This window comes from Dryobates pubescens, chromosome 25 (assembly GCF_014839835.1).
Source record: "Dryobates pubescens isolate bDryPub1 chromosome 25, bDryPub1.pri, whole genome shotgun sequence".
Classification (NCBI taxonomy): Eukaryota; Metazoa; Chordata; class Aves; order Piciformes; family Picidae; genus Dryobates; species Dryobates pubescens.
The window spans coordinates 16082113-16097980 of NC_071636.1; the positions used below are offsets into that span (position 1 = coordinate 16082113).

The 15868-nt window shown below is 49.8% G+C and overlaps 1 protein-coding gene across 1 annotated transcript in view; it reads right to left on the reverse strand.

The window, feature by feature from the left end:
- CABIN1 (calcineurin binding protein 1) overlaps window positions 1–15868 on the reverse strand; it is a 121750-nt gene that overhangs the window by 1155 nt on the left and 104727 nt on the right. Inside the window, exons 33-35 of the mRNA XM_009911029.2 lie at window positions 14383–14674; window positions 3266–3430; window positions 257–483 (exon numbers count right to left, since the gene is read on the reverse strand). Of these exons, the coding sequence (XP_009909331.2) occupies window positions 257–483; window positions 3266–3430; window positions 14383–14674 (684 nt within the window). The remainder of the gene's footprint in view (window positions 1–256; window positions 484–3265; window positions 3431–14382; window positions 14675–15868) is intronic.

Consider the following 15868-nt stretch of genomic DNA (forward strand, 5'->3'; position numbering starts at 1 on the left):
CCTAAGGATGGCAGTGGCTGCACTCAGCTCCCTCACCCATTCTTGTGACTCTAATTTCCTCAGGTAAGGAGCAGGGGTAGCTGTGATTTCACCCATGGCTCCTGCAGCCAGGATCTTCTTCCACTACTTACACCCTATCTGGCTAGGAACTGGGGGGCAGGGAACTGTTGCTCCTCTCATGTATTTTATTGAGGGGAGGATTAAGATGAAAAACACCCCAATAATCTAAAAAAAATTACTGTTTCCCTTTTATTACCTTTAATTTTTGCTTGGTCTCTTCTGAAATGCTGCCCTTTGGAGAAAGAAGGGTGGGAGTGGGTGGAGTGACAGTGATCTCAGGTGGAAATTTGGTGACAGATGAAGGTATGAAAAGCTTTGGCATGTTGGGCAGAATGCGAGTTTTTACTCGGGTGCCATCTGTCTTGTTCTGCTGACTTCCCAAAGTCTGTAAACTGGAGCTGGGTTCAGGCTTGGAACTGGAGACTAAACAGAAAATAGTAAGAAAAAAGAAACCACCATGTTAGGAAGATACTCAGGATTTCAGATGTCAAACAAGAGGGGATAATTCTTTGTTAGACACAGGGCTGGCTCAAGAGGCCTTTCTTCAAGCTTCCTTTAATTAAGGCTCAAAAAGAAGAAGAAAGTGCCTCAGGATTCTCTAGGAGCTGGAAAGCAGGAAGAGTTAGAAAATGAAATCTTCCTGAGCAGCACTAGCTCAGTCTGACCAAGCATGGGAAGTGGCAGCATAGCTCTGACCCACCCACTCCTACAAGCACCAATTCCCCCTCCTTTCAGATGCAATCAGCTCACCTCTGCACTCTGCCTCTCCACTCTGGAATGGAAGAGGCAAAGCTACTTAGCTTCACTTGAGTCTGATCTCCCTCCACTGTAGCAGTGCCTCTTTAATTACCGAGACGGCAACTCCTCAGCAATCGAAGGAAAATGTATGGCAACATCCATCCAAATTTCCTCCATACTCCCTCAAACCCTGCCATAAACCCCTCCTTAGTGCCTTCATGCCAGTCTCCCACACTGCTTAGCATCACTTCCATGCTTCCCAAGTGTCTCAGCTTGTGGTCTTTACAGTGCAAACTTGCTCAGACAAGAGGGATCCAGCCCTTCCCTAGGCACTACCACAGCACAAAGTATTACACATGCAGCAAGAAGCAGCAGAATCCAAAAGCTTTCCTGTTAAACACTGTCGAAGGAGGTTTCTGGATTTCTCACTAGTAACTGTGCTTCCTGTGGAGTCAAAAAGAATCTTTTCTAAAGTTACATGGGTGACAACACCCAAATCTGGCTCAGCCTGATACCAAGGACAGGTATTCTGCATTTGTTTTTCAGATGCCATCTTGTCAAATGCATCCTTTGCAGGTTTCTGGGACCGACCTGGCCACTGCAGCACAGCCAAAGAAAATGCCAGCTCCCTGATGCTACCCTGAGCAACAGCCAGCACTAGAACTAACTGCTCAGAGCAGTAAAATTGAATTGTGTGTTCTCAGCTGCACCCCAGAATGTAAGAACTGCCACAGCAGATGAGGCAGAGCCTTTCATCGAGGTCAGTGACCCAGTGCCACAGGCAGCATGGCACTTCAGAGCGGACTACCAGAAACAGACATGGAAGACCCTGTCTCTCACAGAGAGGGGAAAGTGAGCCACCCCAAAGATGAGTATCTAGGTTATGCCCACCTGAAATACCAAGATTAAAACAGCAACACCTACCCCTCCTTTTGGGAAGGGGGCAGAGGAGAGAGAAAGCATTAACTGCTTTAAAGCTATTTTTTCTGGAGTGAGTCAGCTTTTGTGCAAAAATCATTTCCTTCTGCTGGTTATTCCAACAGGGTAATCCAGAGTGGTGTCATATTGCCCTAAGATTTCAATTAAAAGGCAAATCCTACTCTAAAGGATACACCAGCTCCACAGCCTGATGTCCTGCTACTGGGAGTTTCTTTGATTTGACATTGCTGCTGTGGCATTTGGCATGTGAATCCTGCATCAAAAAGAATAAGCACAAAGGACTACCAAGGCACCTTCTCAGGAAGCTGGGACATTGCCAGGAATGCCTCTAAGCTCTGCAAGACTCGACTGCAAGGCAGGCAGAGAAACTGAGGTCCATGGACCACCACTATCAAATCAGTCAATGCCTGCAAACCCATCTCAGTATCACAGTATCACTAAGGTTGGAAGAGACCTCAAAGATCGAGTCCAACCTGTAACCACAGATCTCATGACTAGACCACAGCACCAAGTGCCACATCCAATCCTCTCTTGAACACCTCCAGGGACGGTGACTCCACCACCTCCCTGGGCAGCACATCCCAATGATGAACGACTCTCTCTGGGAAGAACTTTCTCCTCGCCTCCAGCCTAAACTTCCCCTGGTGCAGCTTGAGACTGTGTCCTCTTGTTCTGGTGCTGGGTGCCTGGGAGAAAAGACCAACCTCTTCCTGGCTACAACCACCTTTCAGAGAGTTGTAAAGAGCAATGAGGTCACCCCTGAGCCTCCTCTTCTCCAGGCTAAACAATCCCAGCTCCCTCAGCCTCTCCTCACAGGGCTGTGCTCAAGGCCTCTCCCCAGCCTTGTTGCCCTTCTCTGGACACCTTCAAGTGTCTTGATGTCCTTCTTAAACTGAGGGGCCCAGAACTGGACACAGGACTCAAGGTGTGGCCTAACCAATGCAGAGGACAGGGGCACAATGACTTCCCTGCTCCTGCTGGCCACACTATTCCTAATACAGGCCAGGATGCCATTGGCCCTCTTGGCTACCTGGGCACACTGCTGGCTCATGTTTAGGTGGGTGTCAATCATCACCCCCAGGTCCCTCTCTGTTTGGCAGCTCTCGGCCACTCTGACCCCAGCCTGTAGCTCTGCATGGGGTTGCCATTGCCAAAGTGCAGCCCCTGGCACTTGGCCTTGTTAAATGCCATCCCATTGGCCTCTGCCCATCTGTCCAGTCGGTCGAGGTCCCTCTGCAGAGCCCTTCTGCCCTCTAACTGACCAACATCTGCTCCCAACTTGGTGTCATCTGCAAATTTGCTGATGACTGTCTCAATCCCCTCATCCAGATCATCAATGAGGATGTTAAAGAGGATGGGGCCCGGCACTGATCCCTGGGGGATGCCACTGGTGCCTGGCTGCCAGCTGGATGTGGCACCATTCACCATCACTCCACTGGCCCTCCAGCCAGTTCCTCACCCAGCACAGAGTGTTGTCTGTAGCTCCCCACCCATTTTCAGAGTTCTCTGAAGCACAGGAAGCTCCTACCTTGCGTACAGACATGTCCCGAGTTTGTGCTGCTCACTGCCTCCACCTGCCAGCACTCAGGCTCTGGGGATGGTGCCACAGTGGCCATCTTCATCTGCTGGCAAAGCCGCGACTCCTGATGCTGAAATCCGAGCCCCTCCAAAGGCACTTCGAGCTCTTCTTCCTCTTTAGTAATGAGATATAATTCACAGATTAAGAGACATCCTGATCTCCTTCCTAAGCCTCAATCCCCCTGCTGCCTAATCAACTGGCAGCAGTTCTGGTTTTAAACGTTGCTCTGTTTCTAACCCAGCAGATAACCGAGTGGAATGGAACACTGCCAAGCCAAGCTGGCAATGCCAACCTTCCACATTTAGCACCAGCACTCCTAACTCTTGAACAAAAATGTCATTAAAAAGCAAAAGAAATGCTGATATCTGCACATCTGCAAGAAAACCTCAAGTAAGTGACCATTCTCCTTTGGAGGTGTGAGAGCTAAACCCCCTGCCAGGGGTGCAGAGCAAAACCCATCACCCTGAGCCTGCGGTGACTGATGGGTGCCCCTCTGACCTGCAGCCACAGGTACCTGCCACAGTGAAATGCAGCCTGCTGCTCAGTAAGAGCAGTCACTGTGGCCATCCACTAACAGGGCCAAGCCTGGCTTTTAGAATCATAGAACCACAGAACTGTCAGGGTTGGAAGGGACCTCAAGGATCATCTAGTTCCAAGCCCTGTGCCATGAGCAGGGACACCTCCCACCAGATCAGGTTATGAAACCAATATGAAGCTCTACTAAATGCCCACTTCTCCTTGCCATGTACACATCAGTCTGAAACCCCCACCTTCTGCTGTCTCAGGGCTTGGGATGCTTAGAAGTGAGAATCCACGTGCCTTGACAATCTCTTTATTACATACCAGCTGCATCTGCTTTTCAATTAATGCAGAGTTAAACTGATTTTCTTGTACACTGAGCTGCATGTTGTGTCCAGAACTGCAGTAATGGTCACTGAACTACTGAGAGCTACTGATGCCCTTTCTGGGTAGGGCAGCCTGAAACAGCAGTAAGCCTTTCAAGGCCATGCACACACACAAATGTGCTCTTATTCTCTGGTAAGAACGAAGATATCCTTCAAAACCAAAGGACTGTCTCACATGCACCATCTTCTGTTTGCAGTGGTGTGCACAGGCACCTATCACAGCCCAGGAGATGCAATGAATGCTGCACAGGCTAACCTGCTCTAAAAATTCTTTCTGTGTCCATGTTCTACGTTAGTTTTGGATTTTGACAGAGAAGGGCCATGAGGATGAGCAGAGGGCTGGAGCTCCTCTGCTATGAGGACAGGCTGAGAGAGTCAGGGCTGTTCAGTCTGCAGAAGAGAAGGCTCAAAGGAGACCTTCTTGTGGCCTTCCAGTATCTGAAGGGGGCTACAAGAAAGCTGGGGAGGGACTTCTTAGGGTGTCAGGGAGTGATAGGACTGAGGAGAGTGGAGCAAAACTAGAAATGGGTAGATTCAGATTGGATGTTAGGAAGTTGTTCCCCATGAGGGTAGTGAGACACTGGCACAGGTTGCCCAGGGAGGTGGTGGAAGCCTCATCCCTGGAGGTTTTTAAGGCCAGGCTGGATGTGGCTCTGAGCAACCTGACCTAGTGTGATGTGTCCCTGCCTGTGGCGGGGGGGTTGGAACTGGATGATCCTTGAGGTCTCTTCCAACCCTGACAAGTCTGTGATTCTATGGAAAGGAATATATATATTTCAACTTTTCTTCACTGGAAAAATACTCCCACCCCCTCCAGTGCTGAAAACACTTCTCCAGCTTCAGCAGTGTGGATAAGAACTTGGAATTTACCATGGTAATTCTCCTGCTTACCAGGGTTCCCCTTGCAGCCAACATTCCAGTTTAGCAGCTTGGTACAAGTCAGGTCACTGCAGTTTGAAAGATGCTCCTTTTTAAAAACAGATCAGATTTGCTAGGGTTCCTGAAGAATGTGATCCAAAAGAGGCTTACCAAAGCAGGCTCTAAGTTCTTTCAGCCACTCATTTTCAGCGGGAAAGAACCCACCATCTAAACTTGGGGCTGCCAGGCAATAAAAGCAGCCTTAGGATAAAGAAGTTTGCTTGATAGAGAACTCTCTAATAGCTCCCAAGAAGGAAAGGTCACACACTACAGCACAAATCACAGGCAGCTTCTGTTCTGTGATGTTCCACTCACTAGCAAGCACAAAATGGAAAGGTCTGATGCAGAAGGATGCAGCTCTCATCCTTAGCACTCTCCTGCAAATTTCTCTACAGATGCTTCAAAATGCAGCACTAGAAGCAAGGGAAGAATAGTTGTGTCTCTACATGAGCTGACAGAGCAAATCAAGGGAGTACTCAGCTGCAGCAATCTTGGCTAGGAAATTCCTAATCTGCTGTTGCCCTGTTACAGAAGCAGAGGACAGCTGAAGGATCATTTGTCTCTCTGCCTGCCCTTTATAGCAAACACACAGGTGATTTAACCACATGCTGACAAGCTACAAGAGACTGGACAAAGAAGGATCAGCCCTAAGGTGGCCTGAAGCCAACACACACAGATCCCATATCACTGCCTAACATCTGATCAGAAGCTGCAGCCTAAACCCAGAGGACTCCCACACTGGAATGGCTACAAGATCAGAAGACAGGAAGAACAACATTACATCAACATTTGGAAGAAAGGCAAGATGAAAACAGAAGATCACCCTAAGAGACAGCTAAGAAGGCAACTCCTTTTTAACTTACTCCAACACTCCAGAACCACAGATTTAAGTGTCTAGGGTAAGTACTAACAGAGTCTTTCTTATCCACTTACAAGCCAAGAATACAGTCATTAGTTCAGCAGATACAATGCTACAGGCAACTAAAGTGCAAACCCTCCAGCCTCAGCCACACTGCTCAGAACAGTTTTTGTATCAACCCAACTGCAAAATTACAGTAGGGACTTCATAGCTCCCCGTTCAGAACAAGAGCTCTGATTTGCATCACTGTTTGATGACAAAACTCTTACCTCTTCTGCTGATTATAATCTTAGTTTCCTTCCAAAACAGAGCATTCCCTAAGCTGATTTGCTGGGCTTTGTTTTATTCTGAACTGTGCCCCACTGATAGGAGCTCTCTTGAGTAGCCTATTCCTAGGAAGACGCTACAAGATTGTCACTACTTTATAGACTCATAGAGAGGTTTGGGTTGCAAGGGACCTTAAAGATCATCCAGTTCCAATCCTCCTGCCATGGGTGGGGACACCCAGGCTGCTCAAGCCTGTGGTTCCTCTTCCACAGCAGGCAACATGACCCCATCAGCACCTTTAATCATCACTGCAGCAGAGTTTTAAACGGAAGAGGAAAATCAAGCTCCCCTGCACACTCCAGTTGTGAGGGAAAGCTGCTGCCACTCTGCCACAGCACTCCCAGCCCATGGAAGCTGGATCTGCAGGCCAGAAGATCCAGGTTCACAGAGTGAGTGGTTGAGGTTGGAAAGGACCTTAAGGATCACTTAGCTCTGTTCATTCACAAGCAGTCAGCATGCTCACACTCATCTCCATCTTCCTTGTCCTGCTGGGCTTTGGTGAAGTTCTTAAGACCTAATTAAATTTAATTTGGCTAAAATGCCCCTTTTATTTTTGGTTGTTGTGTTCACCTAGAAGTGAATGGGAAATGAAAGGGCAGGAGCCTGACACACTGAGTGTGTCTCTACCACTGCACTTCTGGAACCCACAGCTGTTGCTACTCTCTCAGGGCTGCGTCTTTCGGCGCAGGAGAAATCCAGAGGCAGCGTCTGGCAGTCAAACCTGTCAGGGGTGTTACACACACAGAGACTCAGTCCTACCCCCTGGCTGCCTCATACACTTTAGTCTTTCAAGGCTGCAATTCTCTCTTTACTCTGTTTTCCCAATACTCACTTGAGCAGCATTATTCCTAAGTTAAAAATACAGTGAATGAAAAGCAAAAGAAGTCAGGCTCTTGCAAGTGACAACAATCTGCAGTTTCAGGAGCACCTATCAGAATTGATACTATTTGTATAGACAAAAAGGGGCAAAAAAAAGAGAGAAGGGTAATTAAGAAACACAGAACTGGATCTCTTCTCTTATTTATCTAAAGCAGATTTCTGAAGATAGTACCTTGAGATTTGCCTTGTGGAAGATGCTGGTAAAGCCCTGAATGTAATGTCCTAGTTTTCCTAATAAAAACTTTCCCCAGGGAGCCAAAGACTCCACTAACTCCTGAGCCACAGTATTCTGCACCAAAATATACCTACAGCACATCCTGAAGGTGCTGAGCAGCTCAACTGAAGCTCAGTTCAGGAAGCTTTGGGCAGCACCCAGCACTTGTGCTGCCCTGGCAGGTTTTCAAACATCAGCTCTACAAACCCAGTTTAAAATCAAATCAGTTTCTGAAGAGGCAATATGCAACAGTTACTTATCTCCAGGCTGAAGATGGGACAGGTACTGTACTCTGGAGATCCATCCAGCACTCTCATCCACTTACAAGCCAACACAGCACAGAAAAATGAAGCAGACAGAAACCCCCACCCGGGATTTGCCATGCACCTCCTTATTTACACTGCAAAGTCCCTCTCCAGCCAAGCTCAACCACAAGTTGTGCTTTAGCCTTCCCTTCCCCAACCACTGCCTGAACACACACACACACACAAAGAGTACAGAGAAAGAGGGACATCATACCTTTCAACATCTCCCTGCTTTAGTGTGGAAGAAACAAGCTGAAAACAATTCAATGCAACAACCTACTCCAGCTTTCCTCTCCAACCTCTCTCCACTTGTTGCCAGGGTAACCACTGTTTGCAGATGCCTATAGCGGGCGCCAGGGTTCATGACTTCATCACGGGTAATGTTCTCTGTCTCAGGCTCCCTTCAGACAGGAACACAGCAGAGACACACAGCCACACACCCTGCACACAGAGATAACACAGCTCCTGCACCCCTTTCTGCACTGAGACAGCTCACTCTGCTGCTCTGCTGCATGTGAAATGAAACGCAACAGCGGCAGAAACGCTTCGTTGGCAAGCTGCAGGTGTGGGAAAAGTTTAAAAGCAGTGGAACTGGAACCAGCAAAGGCTGCACTGGACACTGAGTCATCTGATTTTGTCCTGCTGTCAAGGGTAAGAGACATTAACGTTACAGCGTTATGAAACATCTGCTGTGGAATTCCAAGTCATCCTTGGGTCCTGCTCTAACCCCACTGCAGGGTAAGCTGAAATGCAAGCCCAGAAAATGTGACCAGCACCTGGAAAAAGAAGGTTGTCCTGTTTCTTACAGAAGCAGTTTAGAGAATTATAGCACAGAGTCACAGACTGCACTGAGTTGGAAGGGAGCCTCCAAGAGCATCTTGTCCAAGCCCCTGCAGGCAGCAGGGACACCTCCAGCTAGAGCAGGCTGCACAGGGACACAGCAAGGCTGAGCTTGGATGTCTCCAGGGATGGAGCCTCAACCACCTCCCTGGGTAGCCTGTCCCAGTGTCTCCCCACTCTCACTGTCCAGAACTCCCTCCTGATGTCCAACCTAACTCTGCCCTGCTCCAGCTCCAAACCACTGCCCCTTGGCCTATCCCCACAGCCCCTTCTGAACAGCCCCTCCCCAGCCTGCCTGCAGGTCCCCTGCAGATGTTGCAATGCAGCTCTAAAGTCTCCTTGGAGCCTTCTCTTCTCCAGGCTGAACAGCCCCAACTCTCCAAGCCTGTTCCCACAGCAGAGGTTCTCCCTGCTCATATCTTTGTGGCCTCCTCTGGACCCTCTCCAGCAGGTCCAGGTCTCTCTTGTGTTGAGGGCCCCAGTGCTGGACACAGATCTCCAGGATACAAGCAACTTACAGGGCATGCAAAAAACATCATTTCATTACAGGAAAACCAGAGGAGCTGAGCTTAGAACCCCAGGACATGAACATGATTTCAAAAGCAAATGCATGGAGAAATGAACAAACAGCTTGCAGTGCTTTAGAGCCCTGCCCTCATCCCTCTGCCAAACACCTTCCCCAGCAGCCCTGTGTCAAGACAAAACGCAGATCTGCATTCCCCTGCCTTCCAACCACTTCCAAAGAGTAAGGCTTGGACTCTGTGTGCCCACAGAGTGCCTACAGGCACTAGGAAGCATTTATTTTGCTAGTCCCAGTAACAAATAGTTTGCTTTTTATGTGAGTGGCCATGCACAGCACCAGCAGTTGTTCAGGGAGCTGTCACTCATTCACCATACAAAAGCAGCTCTTCCGGTTTTTGTGGCGATAGAAATGGCTCTGATCCTCTGTTCCCTGACCCAGTGGAGTAAACATCTTAGTATATTTCCAGAGAGCAGTGCTAATGTGAAAACAATTAATTTGCTGGATTCCATCTGCCTCACCCTCTAGTGTGCTGGGAATAAATACAGCTTTTTTTTTCCCCCCACAGAGCAGTTGCAAAGGCCATGGAAAGCTTGAATCTGAGGGAACTCAGAGTTTCCTCAGACACTGAGCTATGAAGTCAATGGAAAGGCTGCACTGGAACACACAGGTTCAGCTGAGCACAGCTTGGAGAAGGGTGATGCCCTGCAGAAATAATGGAGACAGCAGCCCTCCAGCCATATTCCCACCACAGCAGGCAGTGAGACCCTTGGACTATAGCTCCTTTACAGGATGCAGTAATCTTCAAGCTTGTTCCAAACGTCCTGCCATGAAGGTTATTTCTCAATCCCCACTACCAAGTCACAGGACCACAGTCTCACAGGATGTTAGGGGTTGGAAGGGACCTCCAGAGATCATCAAGTCCAACCCCCCTGCCAGAGCAGGAGCATAGAATCCAGCACAGGTCACACAGGAACACATCCAGACAGGGCTGGAAAGTCTCCAGAGAAGGAGACTCCACAACCTCTCTGGGCAGCCTGCTCCAGGGCTCTGTGACCCTCACAGTGAAGAATTTCCCCCTCCTGTTGAGGTGGAACCTCCTGTGCTGGAGTTTCCATTCATTGCCCCTTGTGGTATCCCAGGGTGCAGGTGAGCAGAGCCTGGCCCCTCTCCCTCTTGTCCCCCAGCCCTCAGACACTTAGCCGTAGAAAGAGCTTGACTGAAATGCCAAATTCCAAGCTGACACACAAAGGCCTGTGCTGAAAACTGCCAGGGTAGTTTTGCAGGCAGAAATCTGGTGCCCCCTGAAATGCAATTCCAGCAGCTGGTGGACAGAAGCTGGCACTGTTAAGAGCATGGCAGCCTGCTCTGTCAGGGTCCTGAGCAGACTGCTGGGCTGGTGGACAGGGAAGTGGGTTGAGAGCTGGCTGAATGACAGAGCTCAGAAGGTGGTGAATAATGGAGCAGGGTCTGGGTGGAGGCCAGAGGTGCTCTCCAGGGATCAGGACTGGCCCCAGACCTGTTCAATGTATCCATCAACAACCTGGATGAAGAAATAGGCTGAGGGAGGTTCTCCTCCACTCCACCCTGGTGAGGCTGTCCCTGGAGTATTGTGTCCAGTACTGGGGTCCCCAGTTCAGGAGGGACAGGGAACTACTGGAAAGCTTCTTGGACTAAAAACCTGCCCAGACTGCAGCAAACCCCTAGCAGTGAACCATCATCTGGGCTGCTGCTCCTGTCCTGTTTGTTCTTGCTGATCTAACAGAGGTACACAAAACCAAAGCCAGCTTTCATCTCAAAGGATTTTCTGCACAGGAGGTGCCAAGAGGAGATGGAAACAGTTAACTCTCAAAACGGGAGGAGTTCTCATAGCAGCAGAGCTAAAGGAAGGCAGCTACAAAGGGGGTGTAACAGAATCACAAATAATCCTTTTTAGAGGAGGTGGAAGCAGAGGTAGGAGAATTAAAAGGAAAAGAAGCAGCAGTAATTGGTTTCTCTCTCAGCCAGAGAAAGGAGCTGCCAGGCAGGTCTGAGAGCCAGGGAGCCAGCTACAAGACATGCAGTCAGCACTGAGATGAGAGCTCTGCAGAGAGAGCTTGCTTGGTCTTCAGGCAGCCTCAGGGGTGGCGTTCTGGCAGCTAACCCTCCCATCTCCCTCCACCATGTACACAAAGCATGAAAGAAGAGAGAACAAGCTGTAACTTTACAACCCTAACAAAGCCTAGGAAGCAAGGACAAACACTGCACTCACTGCAGGGTAGCCTGGGAGGTTGCAGAGAGGAAAGCACAGCAGAGATGCTCTGGGTTGGGGCAGGAAAAGAGGAGAATGCAGAATGTGTGAGTTTCTCTGTGCATTTCTATCACCCTCTTGAAGAAGAGTACAACAGCTGCACACAGGGTTCAGGGGGTTTATCTCCCCTGTTGTCTAGGCACAAATCTGAATGATGCCCTGCTGAACAAGCCTGCCAAGGTACCTTATGACACCATGCAGCTCTCTTCAGCTTCCCAAGTACCCCAACAAATGTGGTTTATACATCTGACTAAACCACTGATTCCTTATCACTCACTTTTCCTTTCTTAAGTCTCTCCCTGGATTTGTGGGAAGGGATGAGGAGAGCATTCCAACACAACTGATGATGCTGGGTGGCAAATTGCAGTTTTGTCCTGTACTCTGAGATTAGCCAAGTGGGAAAACTGCTTTCTCCCTAACCTGCTCTTTGCTGCTACTGAATTCCAAGGATTTATGTGCAGCCAAGGCTGGCTGCAGATGGGAATAAAAGGAATACCACCAAGGAGAGACAGACAGATACCAGAACTTTACAATGTCAGCTTAACAGAACATCCAGACTGGACTGAGCTGCTCATTGTTAATTAATATGATGCACCATTAAGTCTCATCAATCTTAGAATCCCAGAATGGCTCAGGTTGGAAGGGACCTCAGAGATCATCCACTGCAATGCCCTGCCATGGGCAGGGTCACCTCTCAACTAGACTCAGCGGATCAAGGCCTCATCCAATCTGGCCTTGAACAGCCCCAGGGAGGAGGCAGCCACAGCCTCCCTGGGCAGCCTCTTCCAGAGTGTCACCACTGAAGAACTTCTTCCTCAGCTCCAGTCTAGCCTTGCTCTGCCTCAGCTTCAAAACATTCCCCCTTGTCCTGTCTCCAGACCCCCTCAGGAAAAGTCTTTCTGCAGCCTTCCTGCAGGATCCTTCAGGTCCTGGAAGGCAGCTCTAAGTTTCCCCTGGAGTCTTCTCCAGGCTGAACACCTCCAGCTCCCTCAGCCTGTCCTCACAGCAGAGCTGCTTAGCCAGCTCCAGATCATCTTTATGACCTCCTCTAGACTCACCCCAGCAGCTCTGTGTCCTTCTCATGCTGGGGAGCTGGAGGCAGGATTGGAGGTGAGGTCAGAGCAGAGCCAAAGAGCAGAATCCCCTCTCTTGCCCTACTGCCCACACTCCTCTGGCTGCAGCCCAGCACACAGCTGCCTGCTGGGCTGCAGGAAAAGCACTGCTGGCTCTTGGGGAGCTGCTCAGCAACCAACACCCCCGAGGCTTTGTCTTCAGGGCTGCACCCAGCCTGGATTTGTGCCTGAGCTTGGCCTGAGCCAGTTGCAGGACCCTGCCCTGTGACCTGTTGACCCTCATACACTGGCACACTTCTCAAGCCACCTCCTCAGCTGTTCCTCACCACAATACCTATTAAGTGTCTATGGTTCATTCATAACTATCTGGGCTCTCAGGACTTTGCCTGTGGCCTTTTGTGGGCAGTGTTAGGGCTCAAACTTGAGAACAGATGGAGCGAGCACAAAAGGCAGCAGACGCTTCCTCAGACACTGTTCCTGCTAAGGCTGCAAGCAAGCCCAGGCTATGGCAATTACTCTGCCACCTTCACACACCCTGTGCCCCACAAATGAGCACAACCACCTCTTCTGGGCACCCAAGGCAAGTCTGGAATTGGGCCTCTAGGTGGATCAGTGCTGCCATTGCACAGCGATTTTGACTGGTGCTCCCAAGCCAGGCTGTTGGGAGAGCAGTGAAGGCAAAGGCAGCCTTCTCCTTTCATTGCTCCCTCAATCCAGACAAGCTGGGCAGGACCAGGTCCATAAGGCAGCCCTCAGCAAGCCACGTGCTTGTGCTAGAGAACAAACCACATTTGCTCAGTTGCTTCAGCCCTTTTTCTGTGCTCCAACTTTGCACATAACCATACTGGGGCTATAAATAATCTATTCCCAACATTCCAGTTCTGCCAGATGCCTCTTTTCTCCAATGTGCAAAGCAGTAGTGATGATGCCCTGACTCTGTGAGCTGTAGCAGCATTCTGTGTCTCCACACACACAGAGACCAGTGACAGCTATGCATCTCATTATGCTAATCAGGCACTTGCCAGTCAGATGTAGGCTGCCCACCACTTGACTTCAATTCCAATCACTTCTAACAGTTTTAAAGTATCTTAAAGAATTAGATGCTCAACTCTGAGGAAAATAAAACAAATGGTTTGGGTTTATGCTGCTTAGAGACCAAAATTCCCTGTTTCACAGAATGGATTGGTCCAGAAGGGACCATAAAGAACATTGAGTCCAACCATGAACCCAAAACTACCCAGTCTGGTGCTAAACCATGTCCCTCAGCATCATCTCTACAGGTCTTTCAGATTCCTCCAGGATGAGGACTCCACCCCTTCCCTGGGCAGCCTGGGCCAGATACTGACAAGCCTTTCAGTGAAGCAGTTTCTTCTATCTCCAGCCTAAAACTCCACTGGGGCAACCTGAGGCCATCTTCTCTTGTCCTGCTGCTTGTTCCTTGGGAGAAGAGACCAACCCCCAGCTGGCTCCAACCTTCTCTCAGGGAGTTGCAGGAAGCAATGAGGTCTCCCCTCAGCCTCCTCTTCTCCAGATTGAACACCCCCAGCTCCCTCAGCTGCTCCTCACAAAACCTGCTCTCCAGACCCTCAGGCTCCAGGAAGAGAATTCACAGACGTGTAGGATGGTTTGGGTTGGAAGGGACCACAAAGATCACCCATCCCCCTGGGTTCTCAATGCCCCTGGGTTCTCAGGCTGTCATTCCATGATTTCACAGGCAAGTGGTCACCCTTTTAGCCTATCCTACTAATTAAAACATAAAGTCAGCAGATATGCCCAGCTCAGGACTCAGCCAAAAAAAAAAGCTCAGCTTGCAGGCTTCTGCACTGGGCCCAGTGACCAGGCAATGGGCCAGAACCAGAACCCAGGCCCTGACTCACCACATGGCCTTGGCAAGCCCACCAGGGAAGCTGAAACCCTTCCACCTCCTGAGACTTACCCCGGGCAAGATCACTGACGCTGGGTGCAGCCTCTGCATTCTGACTCCGGAGATGCTCAGCGTCTCTGTGCGACTCCTGGGATGCAGGTGCTGAAGATGCTGAGGAGGAGGAGGATGAAGAGGAGGAGGCTGGCTTGGATTTGGAATGCAGGTCGTTGAGTCTGAGGAGGTTGTCAGGAGTGACAGTCTCTGTGCTCACTGGGGCAGGATGCAGTGCAGCTGGCAGCACTGGGAAGAAGCTCTCCCTGGTGTCCTTTGTGTGCTTTGGGGTCGTGGGCGTTTCTCCCGTGGACTGCACAGAACAGGGCAGGCAGAGACAGTGAGAAAAGAGCTGCCAGGAACTCTGCCTATGCTCCCTGCTTCAGGACAAGCGCACACAGCACAGCTTTTTGCAGCCAGGAAACACTCCCTCTGCAGTGAGTACCAAATCAATCACTGCTATCAGGAAGTCTTTCTCCTTCACAAGTAATTTGCTGTTGCTGAAGGTAGCAGCTCTGACACTCAGTCCCATTCACCTTTACAATGCTGAATTTAACACACCCCTCCCAACCCTCCATACTTCCCTCAGCTCTGATTATTAAGCAGGAATTACAGGCTCCTAGAAAGAGGAAAAAAACCACATTTCTTTCATTTAAAACCATGCTGACAACCCCCTGACCTGAGCAAACAGCTCTGCAGTGCTTTCAGAGAACTTGCAAGTCATCAAAACCAATTATTATCAGCAGAATCCTAGACTGGCTCAGGTTGGAAGGGACCTCACAGCTCATCTACTCCAATCTCCCCACCATGGGCAGGAACATCTCTCAACTGGCCTCAGCTGCTCAAGGCCTCATCCAGCCTGGCCTTGAACACCCCAGGGAGAAGGCAGCCACAGCCTCCCTGGGCAGCCTGTGCCAGAGCCTCACCACCCTCAGACTGAAGAACTTCTTCCTAAGATCCAGCCTAAGGCAGGTTCTTCTCAATCCCACAGAGACCTTGAAAGGAGATGAAAGAAAGCCTTTGAATAACTTTTCTCAAGACAGAGGGTGGGGATGGAAGAGAAAGGAGAAGGAAGAATCATAGAATCAATAAGGTTGGAAAAGACCTCAAAGATCATCAAGTCCAACCTGTCACCCAACACCTCATGACTACTAAACCATGGCACCAAGTGCCACGTCCAGTCCCCTCTTGAACACCTCCAGGGACAGTGACTCCATCACCTCCCTGGGCAGCACATTCCAATGCCTAACAACTCTCTCTGGGAAGAACTTTCTCCTCACCTCCAGCCTAAACTTTCCTTGGCACAGCTTGAGACTGTGTCCTCTTGTTCTGGTACTGGGTGCCTGGGAGAAGAGACCAACCCCCTCCTGGCTACAACCTCCCTTTTAAGAGTCAAAGCCCTCAAGAAGGCCACCCTTGGCCATTGTGCAGTTTACAACCCACAGAAGACTTTGCAACTGTGTTATGGAGGGGGGGTGGGGGGTGAAGAGAGTGAGAAATAACCTCA